The 24886-nt window shown below is 39.6% G+C and overlaps 1 protein-coding gene across 3 annotated transcripts in view; it reads right to left on the bottom strand.

The window, feature by feature from the left end:
* Positions 1–24886, bottom strand: part of FBXW7 (F-box and WD repeat domain containing 7) — a 104106-nt gene that overhangs the window by 18217 nt on the left and 61003 nt on the right. For 2 of the 3 annotated variants that reach the window (XM_062492906.1, XM_062492907.1), the window contains exons 2-4: positions 13178–13260; positions 9956–10097; positions 2034–2168 (exon numbers count right to left, since the gene is read on the bottom strand). In XM_062492906.1, coding sequence (XP_062348890.1) covers positions 2034–2168; positions 9956–10097; positions 13178–13260 — 360 coding nt within the window. Of the gene's footprint in view, positions 1–2033; positions 2169–9955; positions 10098–13177; positions 13261–15713; positions 15879–24886 lie in introns of those variants that run through there. The other variant, XM_062492908.1, reaches the window with a different exon arrangement.

Below are 24886 nucleotides of genomic sequence, written 5' to 3'. Positions count from 1 at the left end.
TTGGGAGGAAAACAAACATTTCTACGGTTATTTGGCTTTTAAGTTATTGTCTTTGCATTGCAGACAATAGTTTTGAAGCAAAGCCTTCCTGTCCACATCATCTTCCTGTTCTGGTTAGGTAATAAAATCAGCACATTGCATCCAACAGCACTGGAGATAACCACAGATGTTAATGTGGAATGACAATCCAAGGCAGCATGTTTCCACAGGATGATGGCTTCACTAGGGAAGCCTCTTCATGGAACTACTGGTCCCAACAACTCATGCCTTCACAGCTCAGAGCATCACCCCCCACTGCAGCTAGCACTCAGCAGCTGGGGACAGCCCTGCTGAGAAGATCTGGGTGAGGGAACATCAGAGGAGATGGTGGAGTCAGCTCAATGGCTTTTTTAAACTCAGTTAATTTTGGTGATAGCGACTCGGGGTTAGGAAGCAAAAATTATTGAAGCCAACTTCACTGGTGAAGACAGCCTGTCATGAAGCAACATATTACAATAATCTGGTTTCAAGAGGCAGGAAACCCACTGGAAATAAACAAATTAAACATTAGTAGTTTACAGGGGAGTGCAGAAATCTAAGTGAGGAATTTTTACTGCTAAGTATTGTATTTTTTCTGTGAAGAAATTGTGAAAACTAAAATTCTAACATGATCTTTACTTACAGTGAAACTCAATCACTGGTTGTACATCAATGAGTAGTGCCAAAAAATCATGCTAAGAAAACTGATATCTGAGTTACTGTTATCAATTCTCTGTCAAATTTTTAGACTGAATAGATGCAGAAGTGGTCAAGTATCTTCTGTCTCTTCAAAATATAAAGTCTCGTTGCCTTCGTCTCCCTCTGATGCTTTGGGCAGCCTCTCTGGAAACATGGCAACCATGCAGAGGTGCTGCTAAACTCTTCTACTCTCCCAGTGTCCTTTTTGCTCCCTGAGAAGGCTGCTGCAGGAATTACTTCTCTAAATACTAATCTCATGTCCTGTGTACTAAGTTAATACTTGGTACATTAATTGATTCCAACCCTTAAAAATCCCAGCCAGCAAGAGAAGGCAGTGACACTTCCAGACTTGAGAAGATATGACAGTGTAGTAAAGGAAAGTAGCTTTTTGCACATGCAAGTATTCAAAAATAGGATATATGCCAGAAGAGTGTCAAAGAACAGAACACAAAAGGTAGTAAAACCACATCAAACATAGCAACCAAATACAAACACCAGAACACTTTGCTTTGCAAAGTGTTAGGAGCTGAGACTTAACTTCCTAAAATCAATCAATATGAGAAGTACTATTTATAAGTCTACTAAAATACATTTATTCAATAACTGCAGTAAACTGGGTTTATAATCTTGCATATCCACACTCATGTTCTAGTAGTGATGACATCACAAATTACTCTTGTGTGGACAGCATTTAGTTACACACACCAAAATCTAAATCTCAGCTTCTCTTTAACTGGATACAACATTATCTGATTTTCAGTGAAGGATTTACTGTAAAGTGTCTGCTTAATTACTGTTTGGCTTTATCCTTAGTAAGAAGTGCATTTCTGGGTTTATTTTTGGTTTATTTTGTACAGATTTTAGGTTTCCATTAGTCTAAAATAAATTAAAAAATAATATTAACAAGTACTCACCACTTACAGCATTAAAAATAATGCTTATGCTCACAGAATAATGTGCAGAGAGGTCTTACATCCAGAGGAAATCTTTGTGTGTGTGTGCCTCAACAGAATTGGTCCCCCTCAAAAAAAGTACAACTGGCCCAATTAAGATACAGAAATATTTTTAGAGCTATTGGGATTTTGTTTAAAGGGGTCATCTGTATTTCCAAGTATTTAAATGCTATCAAGAGATAGAGATATGTAACCTGAAATTACAGTAGCCATGTTATGGCCGAGTTCCAAACTGTGAACCTCTAACATGAGTTTAAGTCACTATGTTGGCAAAAGTAGCACAGAACTTTTCTAAAGATGGCAGCCAATGCACTTCATAGTCCAATATTATGTTGTAATCCAATAATAAGATGTAATTCTCACCTCTTTTGGGAGCAAAGAAATGAAGTCTCTCTGAAACTGGGGCTCTATCACTTGCATCATGTGTTTTACTTGTGTTGGTTCGCAACTATCAATGAGTTCATCTAAAGCAAGTAACTTCTCTGGTCCGCTCCAGCTCTGCAAGGGAAGAAGAAAGGAACAGTGAGCTTAGTTTAACTAACTGGTTTGGTTTATATTAGTAAGTGCCACTGTTGTGCCAATAAGGCAAATTAAGTTTCCTCATTGAGCTATATACAAGCATATAAAAAGCCAGGAGATAAATGTTCATGCTAATGATACAAAAATGAAGATTTAATCAACACAATATATTCAAAATTACTACATTAATTCATAAGCTAAGAAAGGATTTGTTATATGCACAAATACAGATTGGCAACTAAATAGATAATAATATTTTTTAATAATAATTGACTTAATTAACCTTCTTTTGAAGTTGATGAAATCTACACACATGCTACAGACAACAGAGGGGTTGCAATAGAGTGAACTCCTTTTCTCTATTGTGCATTCAAGTGAGATGATAGCTTTTAACCTTCATGTTTCATCTGGTATACCAAAATCAAAGGAAAGGAAAGTAAAAACCTTTCTTGAAAAGTACATTAGCTTACTGTTTGCTTATAACTACAGTGTGTCGCTAAGTGACAATGTTGTAATTTCAGAATCCTGGCTATAAATGAATGCATATTTTGTAAGTATCAATTCACACTTGAATAAACAGAAAATTTTGACTGGTAATTGTCTTACTCCACATTTTTACTAATGGGCACTATAACATTTGAAGATTTCAATAAGGCAGTCAGTTGGGAGCATAGCAGATTATGAGCATCATTTGTGGAAAAAAAAATAGTAACTTAATATACTCAGTATCTAAAAATCCCGTCTTAAACTCATCTGTGCTCATCAAAAACCTTTGATTTGTTATGTGAAAAAAATTACAGGAAAAAAGCAAGAGCTGCTGCTAGATGATTTAGCAACAGAATTAGAACACAAAGTCTTAGAGAGAAAATGAGACATCACAATTTTTGCGAGCAGATTCACATTCCTATTCCTGGATATCTTCTAGAGTGACATCTACAAGTAAATTAGCACACACAAATGATATTATAGTTACCATAAGAGGCTAAATGAAACTTTAAAAAAAGGCAGGATACCTCACAATTCCGATTTCTGCCATGTATTTCAGGACCTTTACTGCTCAGGTTCAAAATTTCTGTTCCCTGGATTTGACTCTGACAATTCACTCTGGTGTCAACAATACTACAATGTTTGTGTACTGAGCAGTTTCTGCAGAACAATGAGGCAAGGGGAGAAGTAGGCAGAATTTCTAAAAGTGAATGCAAAGCAGATAAATATCCAGCTTTACTCAATGTAAAGAGGTGACTGTGTTTCATCACTTCTCCTTAATTAAAACATCAAAATACTTGAAATGTCAGTAGAATTATCATTTACCCAAATGATGGCCTTGGGAACTTTCAGGTGACTCGAGTCCTTCAGAGCAGTGGAGGTGGCTCCGTTATGGAGCAAGCACTCTCTGGGACTGCCGTGGAGCAGCCATGCACAGCAGTTGCCTCACTGCACTGCCATACCCTTGCCATGCAGCAAATATGTTCCAGGTAATAAACAGCCTACCCTAATGGAGGAAGTTCCTGACCTGAGCTTTTCCACACACTGTGGGCAATTGGTAAAATGGTTTCAGCTGGCAAGAAAACATTCCCCAACCACCTGTGTGTATGCAGTGTCACCACAGGAGATGAGGGTTTCCATGTCTCATACTCAATACCTCAGAATATTAAAAAGAAACAAGATTGTCTCAGCCAAAGTTGCAGCAGTGCTATTGTAAACTCCTTTTATTATAAATTTATTTCAACAGAAACATTTCTATCACAGAGCATTTCTCCATAAATTGTGCACTGAAGAACTGTATCTCACCAACTTTCCAACTGCTGTTTGTTTCATTAACACACAGCTTAGCTGCTGTTAGGTACAAACGTTTGCAGTCTTTAATCTGTCAGCTATGTTTGAATTTAGAAGAATTAAAAAGAAAGTAATACTTGTGCTACTTCCTTATAATATAAATTTCCAAGGTCATTCTACTCTTAATTTATAAGAATTAGAACAACTAAATTAGAACAACTCTACCTGAAGAGCACTTGCTGCTGGGGCAAATGTTGCTAGCAGTTACGAACATGATTAATAATGTCACTGTATGCCATCTTAATCTGTAACTCTCTTACACTTAGTTGGTTTTTAAAACTTAATACAGATCTGGACAGAAAAGGAAAAATGATACAAAAATGGGAAAGAGTTGCTAACGACTAAAAGCGGAACTCTTTTATCTGTCATCATTAGCGGATGGGTACAGGCAGCTTCCTACAGGTCTTCTTAAGCAATCAACTACTAGAAAATGTTGTCTCTAGGACACTGTCCCTCAGTCTTTCACTTAAGTAAACAAACCTCCAGCTACAGTTGGTAAGGGGTCTCTTGAGAGAAATGTCTGGCGTGGAAAACTGGGAGGAAGCCTTGCCAGATGAAAACTGTTTGCATTAATGAAGACAACACTAGTAAATTCTGTTTCTGGGCCCTGTACCTTGATCCATTTTCAAGGAAACTGCATGCAGCTCATTAGGCAGAAAGGATAAGGAGTAATTTTGTAGCTTTGATGAGAAACAACAGAGAACAAACACTGCAGAAGAGAAAGAAAGTAAATGCGTGTCAAGCAGTTTGCAAGGTTTCAGAGCTTGTAGATGACCAGAGACTTTTGAGAGGGGTGGCATCCTGACCAGACACCTTGGATTTCTACCAGGCAATTCCCTTTCAGACTGAAGATCCTTGAAAAGAATATACTTTAAAATACTTTTGCTTAATTGTCTTCCTTTGCTTTCCTTGTCTTCAAAACTGAAGTTTAATTTTAACATAAAATTAAACTAAAGCTTTTATTATGGGCAGGTGTTCCCTTAGAAAAGGAAACTCCAGGAGTCATTCACATAGCCCTTGGGAAGCCAGCAGGGCGAACTGATACTCCTCTTTGAAATGACTTCGGAATCCTAAAGAAACATACCCCCTCTTTCCTCCCATTTCCTCAGGAAGGTGTTGATTTGTCAGCCAAAGCCTGTTGGCTGTTCATGTAATTTCCTCATCCAGTAGAGAAGCTGCTGCATCGATGGCACTACCTAACTGAAAACTATCCCTTCTTTTCCCCCTTCACTAATCTGGGTTAATGTCTTCCCTTTCTTACAGTCAATATAAACAATAGCTTTGCCGCTTCTACAACTTCCACCTCATACCTTCTGTCTGACCTTCTCTCCCTGCTTTTGTATCATCATCTCTTTCTGCACCTCTCCTCTTTCATGACCTGCACTCTTCTATTGCTCAGCTCTCATCTGCTACCTTCAATTTGTACAATTACAGCTTGTAGCAATTATAACCTTTTGCTATAATAGATATATTGACAACCTATTTTAAAGAATTTAACTTCAGGGTGCTGTTCTCCATTACTAAGTTCTGTTAATGAAGGCCTGTCATTACTGAGACCTGCAGAAGGACACTTCTTGGAGCCTACTTCTGTCTAGCTCTTGGATCAGTTATTGAAAACCCTGCTATCCCCCAGCTTGAGGGTACCTCAGTCTGGATAAAAAGAGCACATAAGCACTGAAACAAACACTGCTGTACAGCTCTAGAGCTGTAAAGCAAGTAGTTTGTCACACCAGGAGGGATTCAGGAGCAGCTGGTGCTGAAGTCCCCTCATTAACCCATATCAGAGTCCCAGTCCCCAGTCTGGTATCCTGGGTTGAACATTCGCAGCACATGTGATGGACCTTATCTAGAGCAGCATGACACAACATCCCTGCTAGAGGCTGGGTAACACAGAGTTTCTCAGAAATTCAGTTTCTCTGAATTTCAATTCAGTTGAATTTGTATGTAACAAAACTTCCATGAGAGCCAAACCAAAGGGAAATAAGCAGGGACAGGTAGGAGACCTGCTGTAAGTCTGCAGGACTCCTCTGACACAAATCAGAGATACAGCCAAGAGGGGCATTGTTGGGGGCTGGTTCTTTCCCTTTTCCCTCTGTGGAATTTTCCCCATTGTCATGCTAAGATACATGCTGACCAGGCCCTGGTGGCAAGAGGGAGGGGAGAGAGAAGAGGGAAACCCCACGAGATTCAAACAGACAGAAGAGCAGACAGAAGGCTCTGGCTCGGCCCATTTCCCCCATGGAGTTCGGACGAGAAGGACGATCGCCGCCTCAGCTCCATCCCTGCCATCCCAGTGTCGGGACCCATCCTCACTGCTGTCAGACCCTGCACTGCTGCCTCCTCGCTGTAACCTGCCTTCATCCAGCACTCTGCTGAGCATCGGGACCCACACCGTGAGCAGAGGGGTCTGGAAGGGTCTCTCAATCTTTCTCTCTCCCCCTGGGACAGCTCTGCCATCACCCCCAGCCCTCCTGCAGCTCTGCGGGACCCGCCCGCCCCCAGCACCGGGAACTGCAGCTCAGGGAAAAGGTGCCTGCAGCCAAAAAACACTGGGACTGAGTTACTGTTCTGTTTGTAGCTAATTTCATAGCTGTTGTTCTTGTTTGTCTTGTTAGTTACACTAGTAAAGAACTGTTATTCCTATCCCCATATCTTTGCCTGAGAGTGCCCTTAATTTCAAAATCATAATAATCTGTAGGAAGGAAGGATCACATTTTTCAGTTCAAAGGGAGTCTTCTGCTTTCCTTAGCAAACACCTGTCTTTCAAACTAGGACAGGCATGAAGCTGTACTGCAGATCTCTCCAAAGCTGCTTGCAAGGGTTGTACAGAAATTTGACCTAGGCCCTCCACAAGACATAGAGCAGAAAATGCTGCAATGCTGGTTATGGTACAATCTTTACTGCCTGCTTCACATAAGAGGTGGACTACTCAGTTGTACATGTTTTCATTCCTGAGCATCTCTGAAATGGAGAAATGGAGAATGGTAAGCAATTTGAATTTAAGTGACTAAGCCGACTATTTATCTAAACAAAAAAAAAAAAAAGAATGCAGTTTTGACACTATCTAAAATGCTGTTGTAGGCAAAATGATAGCATTCACTAGTTATTCAAAGAGATTGCCTATATTAGTGTGCACGGAACAACTTTTCAAGGTCAATTTTCCATGAAAATACCACTTTTAAATAAATTACTTAAATAAAAAAAACCCAACACCCTAAGTATATGAAGTAGGAAGACGAGAGAGCTTAGTAATTTTTAAAGCAGATACCAACTCTGACTGAACTTAGCATCCAGCTGACTTTTTTTCCTTATGGCAAGAACTTTGGTGACTTAAAACTTCTTGTAAAGAAATTTTGTAAAGATACACTTGGGCACTGGGTTTTAAAAACTCTTAGAGTGAATTTTAAAAAGACCTGAAATCAAGAGCCACTGCAAATCAGAAACAATAAACAGGCCTTTAAGAAATTAACTGGTTTGAAGCTCATAAAATGCTTTTCTGTTCTTCTTTCAAGATTTCAGTGAAATCCATATACAACTTTATTTTTAAAGGGAAAGTGCAACTACACAACTGTATCTCCCTTCTGCATTATTTTGTTACTTTCAAAATAAAAGGCTTAGATCAACTATAAAACATAACAACAGGAAGCATGCATAAAAATCCCTGTAGACCATCTTAAGTTTTCTTAATATTTGCAGAGTCACCTTGATTTTATCTGAAAACATAACACAGGAGAAGGACTGAAGGCCAACATATAGGTGAGAGTCCTCAAAATAGCTAAGTATCACTGGTCACTGCCAGCTTCTATGCCAAAGAACAGTTCTACCTGAAACAGTACATATGTCCCCCTAACATGCCCCTAGAAACTGAACTTTAAAATTAATTTGAAATATATTTTCAGATAAGAGAGCTATTAAGCTCGACTAGCAAGTACACAGTACACAAAGAAAGTTCCCTCATTCCTGCTTCTTTACAGGCAAAACTTTGTGTTATGAGAATGATGCTGCACATGCCATTTAATCCTGCCTTTTGGGCAGAGCTACCTCCCCTATGAATGTACTTTTATCATTTGGCTGTTTAAGACCTTCCCCTTTCATGAAATTCATGTGAAAAATAAGCACACAGAAAATGATGAAGCAAGCAGATGTAACACTGAGATAGAGCTACGTGACTCTGAAAGCTTTTCATTCAAATGTGTTCATTTTGTGAATACAACAAAAGCTACCAGTAAAAGACGTGATCAGTAAGTGCTGCTCAATGATCCCCAGTTAGGAGAGAGAGGCCTCCCTCTCTCTCTCAATAGTATAGACCAACATCTAGGCATTTAGCACTGCAACTAAGTATTTTGACAAGGTGAAAGTATCTAAATATTTATGTATTAAAGTATGTTTTCTACATTACACACTGTTACATTACACATTTCTCTACATAGGCAAAATTTGCATGTGCTTATAGACTACTTATCCTAACCAAACAGCCAACAGCCTTGGTCTTACTGGCATGGGTGTCTGCACCACTCTCTCAAACACTTCAGCCTTTCATAATATTTTTAAAAAATATGTAACTATCACTAACTATCAATCTTACATTAAAATATGTTTCATATTGTCAGTAACAAAATAGCTTTTGCTAGTTGAAATGCCTAAACATTACAAAATGTTAAAATACAATGTAGTATTACATTACCATATATTTATATATATAGTACCATTCAAATACGATTCTTAGGGGTTAAAAAGCCATATTTCTGTGAACAGTCTCAAAAAAGATACACTACAGTAAATAAATGTGAATATTTTAAAGAAACTGGATAATGTGCAAAAGAATCTTAATTTCAAGCTTCCACTGGTTTAAGCAGATCATAAATGTGCAAAAATAAAGAGAAGAGAGGGTCTACATTATGATTGTAATGTTCAGAACTGACAGTGATTGAGATCAATGGTATTATGTGGCAGCATGAATCAAGCAAAAGTACACTTCTGCCTGCAAAACTGCATGATAGATACCTGTATCTATAATATTGTTCTTTTATCTTTGTCTGTTACAGTAATTGAAACAATGCCTGTATTTGTTAGTTGCTCCTTTTGAAAATGCTTTTAGAAGGAATGGTTTATTAATCAAGACAGGAAGACATAATATTTCCATTTTTCAAATCAACAATGAAGATTCATCCCTACTTCTTAAAAATACAGAGCAAAATGTTAAGATCTCCATGGTACAGGTTGTGGATCAGAAGCAGAACCTGCCCCAAACTTTGCTTGTATTACCATACACAAAATTGGCTCAGGTGCTCCCTGACTAGTGTCCAGGCAGATTTCAGTTTTAACCTGTGCAAGTGGTCCATAGTATTGTCCTTCACATCTTTTCTTTTGTCCAGATAAGTAATGTTTAGGTGTTGCTGAATGTATTTCAAAAGATATGAAAAAAAATTCTTCCTTCTCTTCCTCCATTCAGCTGGCTGACATGTTTAGTACACAGAGATCAGCAAAAATACACAGGGAGTTTCCTTTTAATCTGTTTTTGATAAACTTTTCTTTTTAATCTTAAAAGACACCAGACTTGTGACAAAACTAGTGCTGTAACTGCACTGAAGCAAACTATGCACCAAAGCTTACTAGTCTCAAATGAAAATGCATTGAGGCCATGCAGGTAGCCCTTACACATTGGACAGACTTTGCAGAAGATGTGAAAGCATTACATAGGAAGGATTATATTATTAAGAAAGAAGTTAAAGCAGTTATTTTTTTTTTCTGAAACAGGGAACAAGTATCCCTTAAAGTTGATGCCCATTTGTTATTGCAAGAAAACACTAAATCAATGGCAGAGACATTCTGGGATATATAAGGAGGACCACCAGCTCTACTGAAGCACTCCCTTACATAAGCCATGGAAGCGAGTTGCTTCAGATGCTTATATCTGCAAGCATGGTTACCTGAAACATTTTCAGCCATTCCTGAAGGCCCGATGGTGGCTGCACAGATGTAATGCGGCGCCGCTGCTGTCCCTGGCCATTGGCTGCCCGCAGGTCCCCAAATGTCGTTGGTGTGGCGGAACATGGCACCAGCCCTGTGGTACTGCCATACAAATTAAGAGTGATAGCCATATGTAAAACATCAAGGAAAATTCACAAGAAAACAAAAAAATCTCGTACATAATTTGCAACTATTACTTAAACTCTTTAGCTTAAAGCAAAAGCATTAATGTGAAGAATTGCTCTGCTGGTCACTCAAGAGGTCAGTCCCTCACTTGGATAAATCTGCCTACTTCTACTACTGCTAGCCCTCCAACTAGGGGAAAAATAGGGATCACATTTCAAGGCTGAAAAACTATCACTCTGTTAACTGGCCAGCAAGTTGTGTGTAAAGATACAGGTTTATACATTCCTCTCCTTGTGACAGTATTTCCTTTCCTTTTGGGCTACATTGGTGCCTTCTGAGGGGGAATGTAGGAAGCCAGACTTCCGAGTTCCACCTGTATGTGAAATATTCTGGTGCTGCTTCATCTCCAAACAGAAAGGGGGAAAGAAACTAATTTTAGGTTTTAATATATTTTGTTGACAAAGAGCTAGTAATATCAATCGGTTCTAGTGGCTTAGTGGTCTGGGATTGGGCTTTGAAATACTCTATACAGTGTTTTAAAGTTTCTGTGTTGATAGAATGACACAGGAATTAAGGGGGAGGGGTGTGAAGTGAAAAGGGAAAAAGAGCGAAAGGTGCTTTCTGAATCACAGTTTGATTTTTTCACTCTGACATGTTAAAAACCAGCTCATTCATATGGAATGGCGCTTTTAAAAGAGCTGGGATTAAGCTACTATTGTGGGATTCTAAAGAAATACAGCTGACAGTGTTTTCTGGTTTTGTTTGTTTGTTTTGTTTTTGTGGTTTTGTTTGTTTGGTTGGTTTTGGTTTGGTTGGTTGTTTTTCATTTTGGTATTGTTTTGGGGGTTTTTTGGTTGGTTGTTTTACCATTTTATTTTCTACATAATGTAAAGTACTTCGTTCATAGAATATCAAAGCTGTATTCCCTAGCATGATATGGAACCCCAGTAGTATTTGCACAAGCATGAACACTTTGAATATAGTGTGAGACTCCAAAAAACCCTCTGCTTTTTTGCAGGATAAACCCAGCTTTTTGGTAGGCATGAGCTTGGAGGATTTACTGATTTTTCAGTGGCTACAGGAATGGCTATAAATGATACAGGGCAAGTTCATTTTAATATTTACCTCATTATGCTCTACAAATATTTCATTCTACTCTTCCTTATTCTGAAGGACAATCATTGCACATCCTAACATTTACCCAAACAGGTTAAGAAAAGTAAAGCTTGGTCTGAGCAGGCCTATTTTTAACTGTTCATTTTGCTGAGTAATAACAGAAACAGAAGCTGGTATGAAAATACTGTTTCAGAGATGAAGGATCCTCTTAATGGCATTTGTTTACTGACTATCTGTTATATGCAAACAAAGTTCAGCTGGTCAATTTTAGAGTGCCTGATGCTAGGGAAAATGGAAATAAGCAGGGACAAGAACTGCACCATTTGCCTACATATTATTTAGATAAAACCAAATCAAAGAGTTTAAGAGAGAAGGATCAAATGTTATTTAAGGATTCTTTTATGACAATAACTACTCAAAATCCAAGTAGTGTCCGTAAAAAGTATTGAAACAAAAATGTGATTTTACAGCTTAGTCATTCTACATAGAGATCCAGCAAAAGGCCTATCATTCAAGGTCCAAAATAAGGCACTTGAAATTACCTTTTATTGGTTTTGAGCAGTATGTAGCCTTGAACCTGCCCCAGTAGAACAGTTACACTTTATTTTCTTCTGCTGTAAACTGGCTCTCAGTCAAAAACAGTTATTCAAAACAGGATCTAAAAACTTCTCTCCTTTGACCTGAGATTAAATCACAAGATACTTGTTCGTGCTTTGTTTTTCTTCTGTTTTCATTCCCCTGAAACAAGTCAGGTCTCTGTGGAAGCTTGACAAGTCCAGCAGGTCCTCCGAATCTGACAGACACACTCGACAAAAAAGTGTTCTTTGGTGCTGAACTGCTTACTCCTCTGGGAGTGCAGAGAACTCCCAGTGCATCACCTGAATAAATGGCGGCCAACAAGAGGGTCCTTCCATTAGATTGACTCAAAAGTCAGAAGATACCACCTGCAGGCTTGGGGGAATGTGAAGGCTGCAACAAGTGCCTCTCAGCAACAATACATCACTTCCTTTACTGTGCTGCAGCATTTACACATCTGAAAAATAACCCTATGACCTGCAGCCTAACGTTTCATTCATCACCAGATAAACCTCTAAAAGGAGGAGAAATAACATATAAACTACTTTGAAAGATCCATCAGTGACTGAACACTCTGCTATGTGCTCAAAAGAAGTGCCATTTCCAGAAAGCCTTGGGAGGCAAATGCAACGCTTATGGGAGGTACGATGTTTATAGTGCAGAAAAAACATAGAATAGTGCAAATTGAAACAGAACGGGAAGCAGTGTAACATCCAAGCACAATTGTTATGGCAACTACATAGTAAGAATACAGTTGTAAGGCATGCATCCACAGCTCTGCTACTGCTGCTTATGGTGAGGAGTGCTTTACCTCACGAAGCACCTGATGGCAACAGCAACAGGAATCTGTGCATCCTGGTACCACACAGGAGTAGCAAGGAAGTGGACCAGAACCCATACTTTCACATCGGATAGCAAGTATGCATATGTTCTTGTTAAGATCAGATGGTCTGCTCCACCTACATGAATTGCCATTCTCTCATTCCTGTTACCATAGCAAAGTGATACATTTGATCACAATTTTAATAGTCTTAGGATTTATCATTATGTCCCTTTTTAAAATTTGACTGACTTTCCCAAGAATGCTCCAGCCCTCAAAATGTCTCTTAAGTAAAATGGGCATGCTATATTTAGAATGAAACACAAACCTCAGCTGAGGAAATGCAAGTCTGGCTACTTCATTAAAACTCATCTTCAGTTCACATAATTTAAATTAGCAAAGCAATATACAAATGCTGATACCACCTCTTCTTTGCTTTACAGTGTTTTAACATTAAGAGGAGCTTAATTAATCAGGCTTAGCAATTGTAAAGACAGGATATATACAGGAATCAGGATCCAGTGATCTGTCATTGCATAATTACCTTGTGTATTCTGAGACTTTGCAGGGTTTCTTTCCCAGAGAGAAAGAACGGACCTCAGAGCCATGGTCCAACTTTCTCTTCATCTGCAAGGTGAAGGAAAAAGAGTAATAGCATGGATTTAGTTACACAGTCAACCTTACTTATGTGTACTTCTGTAAAATTAACACATTTTTATCTTCTACTTTTATACCAAATTTGAAAAAGTTGACACTCATAAAATTATTTAAAGCAACATTTTATTTTCTAAATTCAACAATATTTTATACATGTTTTACAGGGTGCAGGTACATATTATGGCTCTTTTAGGGTCCAAAATCAATTGGAATTACATTCTTTTAATTCCCAAATTGTGAAAAAATGTGCAGAACTTAAATTAACTGTGTGTTAATTTATTTTGTGTTGGTTTATTCACTAAACTGTTCTCTCTCTGTCCTCCCAGCAGAGGAGGGAAGGAACTAAACCAAAACCCTGGACTTTTTGTGTTCAGGTTCATTGCTTAGTCTCTCATTAAAATGGTTGCATTTTAGGTAGCCTTTCTGCATTATAAACCATATTTATTTCAAGGCCTAAAAAATTAAATTACTGTATCTTTTGTTTATAGTTTTATTTAAAAGCTGTACATTAAAAACATTTATAAAACTGCAGTAAAACAGACTGACAGATTAACCAGTATTTTTCCAAGAAGGGTAAGGAAGAAAAACACTACACCCCAGTCTTGAATGTCACTTGCAATTAGATATGATCAAAACCAAATAATGAGCGGGGCAGCTGCTAAAAGGGGAAGCCAGACTGCAAAAATTACCAAAGAGATGGAAACCAATGAAAGCCATATTTATCCAGGCAGACAAATAGAGATGACTTTCTACATATTTGGGTAATCTTTAACCACAGGCTTCTGGACTAAATGAGACATATGTGTGCCAAATGCAACTTCTGAGTTTTTTTCAGTTTTCCTTTTTTTTGAGATGTGATACAACACAACAGTTTAGCCAGCTGAAGAATATTTACTGCTGTTTACAACTATGAGCTTCAAAATACATAAACTACTTGCATTACATCTCAGACTTTAGTATAACCATTTGCTTCCTTTTTTCATTTTGCATTTTTCAAAATTTCATGCTTAAGATAACACTTTAAAAGTTGGCATATTTCTTGCACAATTGATTTGATCTTTTAAAATATTGTAGTATTATAACACATTTATTTAACCATTTATTGTATCAGTCTACCTACCTAAAACAAAACACCCCAAACCCAACAGGATTCTCTAACACTTATGATCCATACACTTCTGTTGTGATTTTGGTTATTTATACTTGGAAAATACCCTTATGGTTTTACCTAAAAACAGCCACTGAAGATCTTGTGTTCTGCTTCATTAGTGCTTACACAGGAAAGCTAAGGCTTGTTTTTACAGGAACAGCTACAACACAACCAGAAGAGTTTGCCTTGTAGCTCTGTTTTGTTGCCCATGCCCCACATGGGACACTCTACAGCATTTTACCAGACAACCACTGAGCCAGAACCACCCTGCATGCTTCACCCTCACAGCTTCCCCATGCCCCAGGAGGAGTGACCCCCCTGTTCCCCCAAGAAAACCAGTTGCAAAGACCACTGAAAAATAATGGATACCATCTTCTGCTGCTGTGCTAGGTGGGTGAGCCACCAAAATTACTGGCAGCATAAGTAAGATGTTTGAGAACAAATTCTGCTATTTGATGATAGACTTTTCAAAAAGGATTCTTCCTGTTCAAGGGTAATTTTTATTTCCAGACTGCCTTTCTGAGAGGTTATCATCATCATATTCCTCTTCTGCTTCTCGTAAGAGGGAGATGCAGTTTTTCAAAAGCGCGCCTTAAAAATAAAAAGTAGAAAGCCAACAGCAGACTAATCAACTTTGGTGATTTATTCTTTCATGTTAGTAAAGAAAACAAGATGCATTATTATATTGCATAATAATGATTTCACCTGTTCCTTTTGGCTGGGTTTTTTATCAGACATTTTAGGCAACTTTCACATGGGGTCCACCACACAAACTGACTTTCAGTATCTCAGAAGGTGCTAAACGCCGTTTATCGTATGAAGAAGATAAAACTTTCTCTACAGCAGAGAGGTCTCGTGACAAGATTCAGACATCAGTAAGGTCTCTGCGTAACCGAAACACAGAAACCGTCGAGCAAACATGCTCTAAACATTTAATTTGTCGCTAGGAAAACACAACTCCTTCAGACAACGTTTATTTATCAAACTAATCGAGACGGCAGTATAACAAAAAATTAAAACAAAAAATATTTTTAAAATTGAAAGAAGAGGCAGCAAACTGCATACCGCATCACCGCCTGCCACTAAGCGCTGGGCAGCGCTCCCCGGCAGCGCACTGACTGCAGCTACGGCCGGGTGGCAGTCCTCCGCCGCCGGCACGTCTCCGCCCGCGGGCCGCCGGCGCGGAGGACGTGAGGCCACCGCCCGCCCCTCCCTGCCCTCCCCGCCCTCCGCGGCCGCGCACCCGCGGGGAGTGGATGGGACGGCCACTCACTTTGTAGAAGATCATCTTGAGGGTGCCGTAGAAGCCCATGGTGTCGGCGCGCTTCCCCTTGCGCGGCGGCGGAGGCACCCCGCGGGCCCGGCGGCCAGGCAGGCGCTGGCAGTACAGCCCCTTCTCCGGCAGGTAGGTCACCGCCTCCCGCGCCGACATGCTCGGGCACGACCGGCGGCGGCGGCGCTGCTGGCCCGGCTGGCCTGGCCTGGCCCGGCCCGGCCCGGCCCTGCCTGCGCGGCTCCCCCTGCCCGCCCTGCCCGCCTGCAGCCGCCCGCCCTCCGCATCCGCCCCGTCCCTCCCTCCCCGCCCGCCTCCGCAGCGGCGGCGCGGCACTGCGGGATGTGCGGCCGGGAGGGACCCGCGGGCCTTGCCTGCGAGAAACAGCCCTCACCCCGCACCGAGGGGGGGAAAAATTTAAAAACCCCCACGGCGCTGCGTGGGTTTGGGGCTATTTTCCCCTTTCACTTTTCTCCCTCCCTCCCCTCCCACTTTTCCCGCACCGCCTCCGAGGCAGGGGCTGTCACCAAGCCCTCGCCCTGTTCTCTCAGTGCCACTTTCTCCACGTTTTTCCAAACGGGTGCAAAACAATCTCATTTCCACTAACTATAATTATAACAGCGCCTTCGGCGGGCCTGGCTGGACTCGTCCATGACTGCATGTCGTGAACAGACCCAAATTAATCCTTTAAAAGTGCGGGTAATTTTAGAATAATTTGAAATGCACTACAGTTTTGCCAGGGAAAAAAATATGCTGAAATACCCTCTATTGGCTAGACAATAGACTAAATGGTTTTTGAAGATTAAGGAGTTGAAAGATCCGAATCCAGCAATTATTTAATATACATTAAAATACTAATCCAGAGCAGAGCCGCGGCGGAGCTGTCAGAGGCAGGAGCGGGGTTTCCCCAGCAGGGAGGCGGGCAGCCTTCCCCGAGCACCTGGGACAGCCTGAACGCACGCCCACTCCCCTCTTCCGTACAAGGCGGCTCTTGGGCGGCACCAAGCCATCTTAGCTCAGGCTTCAAATCCTACGCAGGAGTCTCACTTGTGTTAAAGTGAAAGCACAAGGAAAGCCCTTGGTAATTACTTACTAAAGAACACTCCTTTTTTAGTCATTGTTCACCAAAAAAAATCTGTCCAGTTCACCCTCACGGCTCGATTCAAGGGCATTGAAGTTCCTGACATATGTCTGGGCTCTCAGACAGCTACCTGGAATTGGCACAGCAGCTGAGTATCTTGATTTTTTTAGTTTCTATACAGATGACTCAAGAGACTTCAGCTTCTGAAAATTTTCTCCTTTTCTATTTTTTTTAATTTTATTTTTATTTTTTCCCCTCCTGCAAAGTTTTCTGCCTAAGCTCCGAACAGAGCATACCCTGAACATAATCTGAAGCTGTGGCATTCCTCTATAATTTTCCACAAGTGCAGTGGAAACTGAAGATGCTCAGCAGCCCTCCAAACTGATATACTCAAACAGAAGGAAGCATGTAGTCTGTTCCTGCTGTCCTGAGGGGAAACCATCTTCTTCTTTATCATCCAAAGCAGAACAAAAAAGGTTTTACCTTTACAGAACACACATCTAAAGGAGTGGAACTGTAAAACCCATTAGCTTCCTCATTAGTACTTTGAAAAATCTCATATGTATTATTACTTAGCTATAGATAAGTGTGGCAGGTGTTAACATACCCCGATAAGGTGAAATCACTACCCCCACAGCACAGTGATTCTGCCTCTCTATGGTTTTATGTATCTCCCATCCAGCACTGAGTACTCACAGTGTTTTAAATCTCCCAGTGAAAATGGTTCTGCCCATCAAATCTTAGCATTTATGCCATTATCCACTAAACTGCAGTGCTGTATATTTTATGAGAACAAAATGGTCTGGAGTTGACTTCATACCTCAGATATGAACAGAGCTGTACATATCCAAGGAGACTATTTACTGCTTTCCTTTGCTAGTACATCACATGCAAAGGGGAAGGGAAAAAAAACACAGGCTACATATACACATTAAATAATCACAGGAAGCAATTTAATACTCAAATCATCAGAGTAAGAAAGAATTTGAACATTATCACTGTGAGAACTTTATCTATGAACTTTATCTCTGAGTACTTTATCTATGTGCCTGCCTAATGCTTTGTGATGCTTACATCTATCTCTGCCCCTTCTCCCATCAGTGAATTTACTTGATGCAGAGGGGGGATGATGCCTACTCTTGCTCCAGCATAGAAGCAGGAGCGGGCAGGAAATCCCCAAGGATTAGCCTCCCCCCCAGCCCAAAGGCAAGTGTAATCTGACAGCATGGCTAGATTTGTCTTTTGAACAAAATGTGCTTCAGAATTAAGCAGTCAATGAGTTGAATAATAATTAGAAATTACTATTTTCCTCCCTTTTGAAGAACTACTATTGCAGATTATGTCTCTTTTGATCATGACTGGCAGATATTCTCTCATGGTAAAAAAACCCCACTGACTTAACTACTAATCACTTTGCCACAGTCAGGACCCATGTAATAACCCCAACAATCATTTGCTAACGGTAGAAAACTTGGTATATCAGGTATTTGTTCTGCACAAAAGATTTGGGATTTTTCCTAATTTTAGGTACAGATATCACAGATAGACATGACATTTGAACAATGACCATCTCTCATCTAGCAATCTGCCTTTCTCAGAGAAAAAAAAATGCATATGGTTATGGCTCTGGATCTCACCTTTTTAGTGTTTTTCTCTGGAGTGGTCCCACTTTTGATTCTCCACAAATAATGAAACATTCCCTCTATCTCAAACAAAGTTTGATAGTCTCTGAGTAACTGCAAAATTACTTTAGTTGGATGTTTGTTCTTCCCCAAAATGCCTAACCACAGCCTAAGCCCTCCTTAGTTACTGGAGAAGAACATGCTCCACCAAAGGCTGAGGGCACCTACTGTTAGAATCCCACTTCTAAATTCCTGTCTAGAAAAGACTTTGTCTCTCTCCCTTGACTTTGAGAACAACCCCAGAAAAAAATAATGTAATGAATGTACCACACTCTCCTTTGTAGGAAATTAATTAAAGTTTTGCAGAAGTAGTGTGGAACTGCCTAATCTGAGAAGACTGAGGTCACACAGCTTCACTCTGCGTCTTCTGGGAAAATACAAAGATGGAAGAATAAGTCCCCAACCCTGCAGGTGCTCTTGAGAGTCTGACAGCAAGTAACAAAGATGATGCATTTACTTACATCTCTACCAACATTTGAAAAAATATTTACTACAGTAACTTAATGCCCCAAGAATACTTAAGAGCATAAAGTAAACATTTATCACACATTAAGGTACACTGAGGAAGACTACAGTTTAAAGAAATGTTAAGAAAAAAATCAAAAGTTACCATGTTTCTTTCCCTGTTTGGTATATATTTAATTTCAAAGGTTGGTCTTACCTTGTTCAAGCTGACAATAATTTTTTCAAGTTCTTAAAACCAAAAACGACATACAATTCATGACATTTAGAAAAATGTCTACACCAAAATTACACAGTTTTCAGTGGACACAAGTCCAATCTTATTTCCCGTGAGTATTGCCAACTCTTAATTAAAAAAAAAAATCACAGCATCCAATTCTTTTCCTGTTGGCAACACTTCTAGCACCTTTACCAGTTTGTCTTGTGGCATGTTGTAATTAAGACCATCTATTACTTCTAATGAAAAACTAGAATGAATTACAGAAATCACCCACAGAGCTATATAATCCCCAGAAGAACAGAGATTACAGTGCAACAGACCAAAGAAACTATTTTTTTTGTTTAATTTGGTTTTTTTAGTTGGAGAAACATTTTTGAGTGGAGACACCACAGGACCGTCTGGCTGTGTTAATGGCCAGTCAGCATTTTGAAAAAACACTGGTGCTTAAACCAGGGAATGCAAAAACCATAATTGGCATTTCACATACACACATATGTGAGTGAGGAGCATAATGTGTGCAGGAGGAACCGTGGAGCAATATGGTTTGGTGTCTCCATTAATATTGGAAAATACATCATTCAAGACAGTGCCAGAAGGGATTCTGTGTACTCTGCACATTTAGCAGACATTTAGCAGACTGACTCCTTTAGAAACATTTCAGAGGGATTTTTGTGTGTTTTCTAATAGGATTGCAGGGCTTTTTCTATCCAGGAAATCAAACATCCTAATCGGGAGGGACCAAATCCTTAGCTGTGCAAGATTTACCCTGGACACAGTGAAGATGACCTGAGAAGAACAGTAATAATGCTTAGTTGTTTTTCCCTTTCTCACAGTTGGACCCACTTAGGCTTTAAATACTCCCCTTCTGCTTGGTAATCTAGTTTGGGCAGCTGCAGGAGCCAGCATTTTGTCTTCTATATTTGACCTATTCATCCAACTACATACTTCATTTAATTTGCCAAATGCTCCCATTCAGGAAAGAATCAGGCCCCATAGAGAGATACTTCCACCATCTGCTTGAGACATTTAACTACAGCTTAGCTTAGGACACCTACATTTAAAAGCCTAAGTTCACACGAAGTTCCCAGTGAGAAAGGCACATGCTAGAGTACAGCACGTGTAAGGTCTCAGAAAAGGAGAAAAATATTCCACAGGATAGCAAGTGTTTAACATGTTTCAAAGCAATTCAGTAATTTCCACTACAAAAAGGCACTGCTTTTATGGTCAGATCTTTTTCTTTCTGATCTATTATGAAATTAAACAAGTGACCCACTGGGATCATAGAAATCCTGTGTTCCCACAGTTTCTCCCAGTTCAGTTTGGGCCAGGCAGAAGCCTTACAGGCTACAGATTTGAGACTTATTAGTGTGTATAGTAGTTGCTGAGCTGGAAGTATTTTATGGGTAAATTCCAGATCTGTGGGCAGGGTGAGATGAAGGTTTAGCACACTCACCAGTTAAGAAAAATGGGCATTTGGCTAAGGAAGTTCAAGGGTACAGTGTAGGATGTACCTGTCACACAGGTGTAACTGTGTAGAATATACCATTAGTATTGATGCCACAAAACAGACCTGAAGAAATGAATGTAGGTGCACTAGTTTGTGACCAACAGCTACTATGTTACAACTATGAGGGAAGAAAAAAGCAACTTGGCTCCCTGGAAGCCATTCAGATAGAGGAATTTCTGCTCAATTTGTTTATAATGTGCACAGCAAGCTTAGAAAGGTTCATTCCTGCATGTTTGCCTGAACACAGTCACAGGAAGAAATTTACACTTATGATCTTGTGTGTGTGTGTAGTTCAAGTGTAATACAAGGAATTCTTGACACTGCAATGTACACTGATCAGCAGTTTAATGATAAATGACGTATTTTTATAATACTGATGAACTTAAGGTTCAGGAGGAAGTAGTGAAAGCAACAGTAACTCTGTAATGGGAGGAAGGACACAGAGAGGCTTTACACTATGTTGCATGAAGCCTTCCAAAGCTTACGTAAGTGGAGTGGAGAATATGTATTATGAAGTATGATAGGTAATAACAAGCCATTTCACTAACTGTATAATGTTTCTTGGCAAAGCATTTTGAAGACTGCCTTCAAAATGAAATGTGCCACATATGATTATCCGTGATTTCCATGCAATGTAAGGTACAGTAGTCAAACAAAATGGTAAAAAGACTTTAAGCTTTGTTTCTGCAGAGAAGGAAATGGTATTGGAAGCAACTGAAAAAAATCAATTAATATTTATTTATAAATCCTGATCCTGTTAGAATAGTGTGAACTTTGATTGCAAATACCATTTTAAAGGTATATATAGCAGAGATTTCCCATAAACCCTTTTCTTAAAATATTTGCCTTTTAAAAAATAGAGTTCTAACTGCATTGTGATAGAATTCCAAAGGTGTGCTAGTTAATGGCTGTAAAAACAGCTTTATAAAGGATTTAAACATGAAGTGTATATAACAGTTTTCAGCACTGGATGCTTTTAATAAACTTCAAATTATGTTTTAAGAGCAGGGAGATTTCACAGACAGGCTTAATGTAATATGGCATCAGTGTGTCTCCAGCAGAGCAGAACCCTCCTCTGAAGGTCATATATCCTGTTGTCTTTGCTGGTTCTCTGTAGCTGGGCACAGAATTTGCAATATATGCTTTGATCCTTAGGTTATTTTAAAAGAGTATAGCCAAAGCTGTCATATGCCCATCAATGAAAGGAACAGATCCATGCACTCTTGCTTGGTGATAACACCAGCTTCAAGATGTCCCAGTCTCACCTGCTCATTCCCATCTCCAAATGGCTCTTGCCCTTATTTCTGCAGGAACAAACATCTGTAGAAACATCCTGTGAACCAATTCATTAACTGATGCAGGGTGAAGAGATACAGGTTTAAGTTTTTACCATTAGGGTTTTCTTTTTTCTTTCTTTTAGAATTAGTTGCTAGTTTAAATTTCCACCATACTTTCACAAACAATTGAGCCAGCAGAAGCATATGAGCCCCACAGGCAGGGCACAAACTCCTTGAGATAGCTACACCACTGAGAAAAAGGTATGAGTAACTATGACCTGAGTGTCCCATACAGAGAGGATAAGCCTATTATTTACACCTAGAGGCATCACTCTCTCAGATATAGCTTAATGTGCATTTAAGCCAACACAGCCACTGGGGAGAAGGAAAAAAAACAGTTTCTGCACTTGTGGCTACCCTTGGCCATTCATTTCTATCCATGCATCTCTTCTCAGATGCCACTACAGCCTTCGTTGTATGGCTCTGTGGCCAGCTACAGTGGCAACGGACCTTGGGTCACCTTTTTGCTAGGCTATTTTCCAGTCAGGTCAGATTCCTCATTCTCCCTCACTGCACAGTCATACACACATCTGTGCCTGCATAGCAAGAGGTACAGCCCATTCTCTCCTTTTTAACCTCCCCAAGCACCCAGAAGAGCTCCCTTACCTTGAACGCTTGCAATACTACAGTCTTAGGTGAAAAGGCAAGGAACTGTGGGGTTTGGGCTTTGCGCTCCCAATCCAGAGGAACTGTATTATCACCAGAACAACTTATTTGCATTGAAAAATATACTTCTGTCTGTGATAAATGGAAATGGACATTCAAGATTTACCACAAAACAAGAACAAGGTGAACCATGGGCAGGGGGTATAATGCCAACCTTCTTTAAACATGTCATGTTGTAACTCCAGGAAGCTTGTCTCTTTAGAACTCTGTATTATTTCACTGAATAAAATCAACAAAAACAGAACATTTTTCTCCCCAAAGCATTTTTCTTCTTGTTAAAGAAAAAGAGAAATTAAACCAAAATATCAGTGCAGGTAAGTTTCCTGTTGCTTTTAATTCCCTGTGACAGTAACCACATGCAAGTTTACTACACAGAAATATATGTTTTATTTTAAAACTAGCAGTATTAGCATATAATAAGTATTTTTTCATAATGCATATTCATAAGAAGCAGAATTAAGATTGATAATACAACCTGCACTTTCACATTCTTCACTGCTTTCTGTGCAACAGGAACATTATAAGTTGCTGTTTTGAGTTTTGTACAGAATTGTAAGATTATTCATTTTTCAAAGGAAGAAGGTATTACATATAATACAGCTTGCAAAACATTCTCTAATAGCAGCAGATCTTCATAAGAACTGCATCTCCATTCATTGCACTCGTATTAAATTTAACTGTAATCTATTTATTATATCATTAAACTTAATGTATTGTAAGATGAATTCTATTTATAGATGCAGTAATAGCTATGCTAATCACTCAATTCTGATTGAACCAGGCTATGCTTCTGGGTCACAGTCAACAGCAGCAGCTGCTTCAGAGACCAAAGGACATTCCTAAATTTCTGGAAGTGATGACCTTGCCTGTTATGCACTGGACAAGCCCAAGTTGGCCTGCAGAGTAGCCCCTGCAAGCTGCTGGCTCCCACACTTGCACTGTGGAGGAAGCTGGTACCACACATCCCATCCACTTTTCTCCCTCAGCCGACTCTTCTCCCAGATATCCATACACACCACTGAAGTCAAGGGCAGTGGCTGTACACACCACAACAGCAACCAGAGGCCACCTTGGCACAGGGTAGTCTGTTGGCACAATATGAAGGTATCAGTCACTGCCTGGGATCTTTTAAAAATAATTTTACCTTATATTCCTATCATAGTAATTTCACAGATTCTGCATGTGACAATAGTCCATAATGTTAGAAAACCATGCACTAGAGACTGCTCTTAGGCACACAAAGCACAGGCCTTTCTTGCTGATCAACAGATGACAGACAAACACAATACAGAAAAAATTAATAGGGATCACTTCCTCTTTTCAGTATTTCAGAGAGCTGAGTTGTTTTGTTTACATTGACAAGAATGTTTCCAAATTAGAGAAGTGTGCATTTCTGCCTTTGAACACCAATGTTTAAACTGTTTCCACTCTAATATAAGCGGGTTGGCAAATCACCTTTGTACAGAAAACTAAATTCGTGTTTGGACTTGGAAGGCTTACCAAAAAATGTTTGTCCTTTGCACTGAACACAAATGGAGGACTGGTATCCACTGATGTTTTCTGTTAAGTTTTCCTTTTATTTTTTTAGAGATAGCTTAATTTTAATTGCCAAGAGAAGTGTTTGTTTATCTGGCATAATCTATACAAATTTATTTACAAAATAGTTTCTCTTGTCATTTGTGATACATGAGAATGAGAAGGGGTTAGTTGTGAGTCTTTAGGTTACAGACAGAAGAATTCCTGGAATTACAGATTAAACAAGAAGGATTTAGGAAGAATGTAAAGAAAAAAACTATAAAAAAAGTCAAATCTCTTTTCCTAGCTGTTTTACCTAAAGGGGCTATAAAGGTTACAAAACCAAGCATTCAAAAAAATTTGAAATGACAGAAATAAGATGCTTTTACGCCAAAAAAGCTGCTTAAGAAGACAGCCTGTGCATGGTACATATTAAGTAAGAGAGATCGTGTGGAAACACGGTGTCTGAGCTTGTGATTTTATTATACATTGCACCTGTGCACGTGCATCAAGTTTGAAAAGGCAAACATTCCAGTGCTTTAGGCATGCCATCCTGGCATCCATTTTATAGCATCAAGGGAATTCACCCCATCATATGGCAACACATTGACTCCCTGTACAGTGTGCCAGTGACATGGAACACAGCCTGAGCTCCCATGTGACACCAGCAGGTCCAGCTGGGTAACCAGCAGTGAGGAACATA

The sequence above is a fragment of the Cinclus cinclus genome, chromosome 5 (genome assembly GCF_963662255.1).
Source record: "Cinclus cinclus chromosome 5, bCinCin1.1, whole genome shotgun sequence".
Lineage (NCBI taxonomy): Eukaryota > Metazoa > Chordata > Aves > Passeriformes > Cinclidae > Cinclus > Cinclus cinclus.
This window is presented reverse-complemented; position numbering and strand designations above follow the sequence as displayed.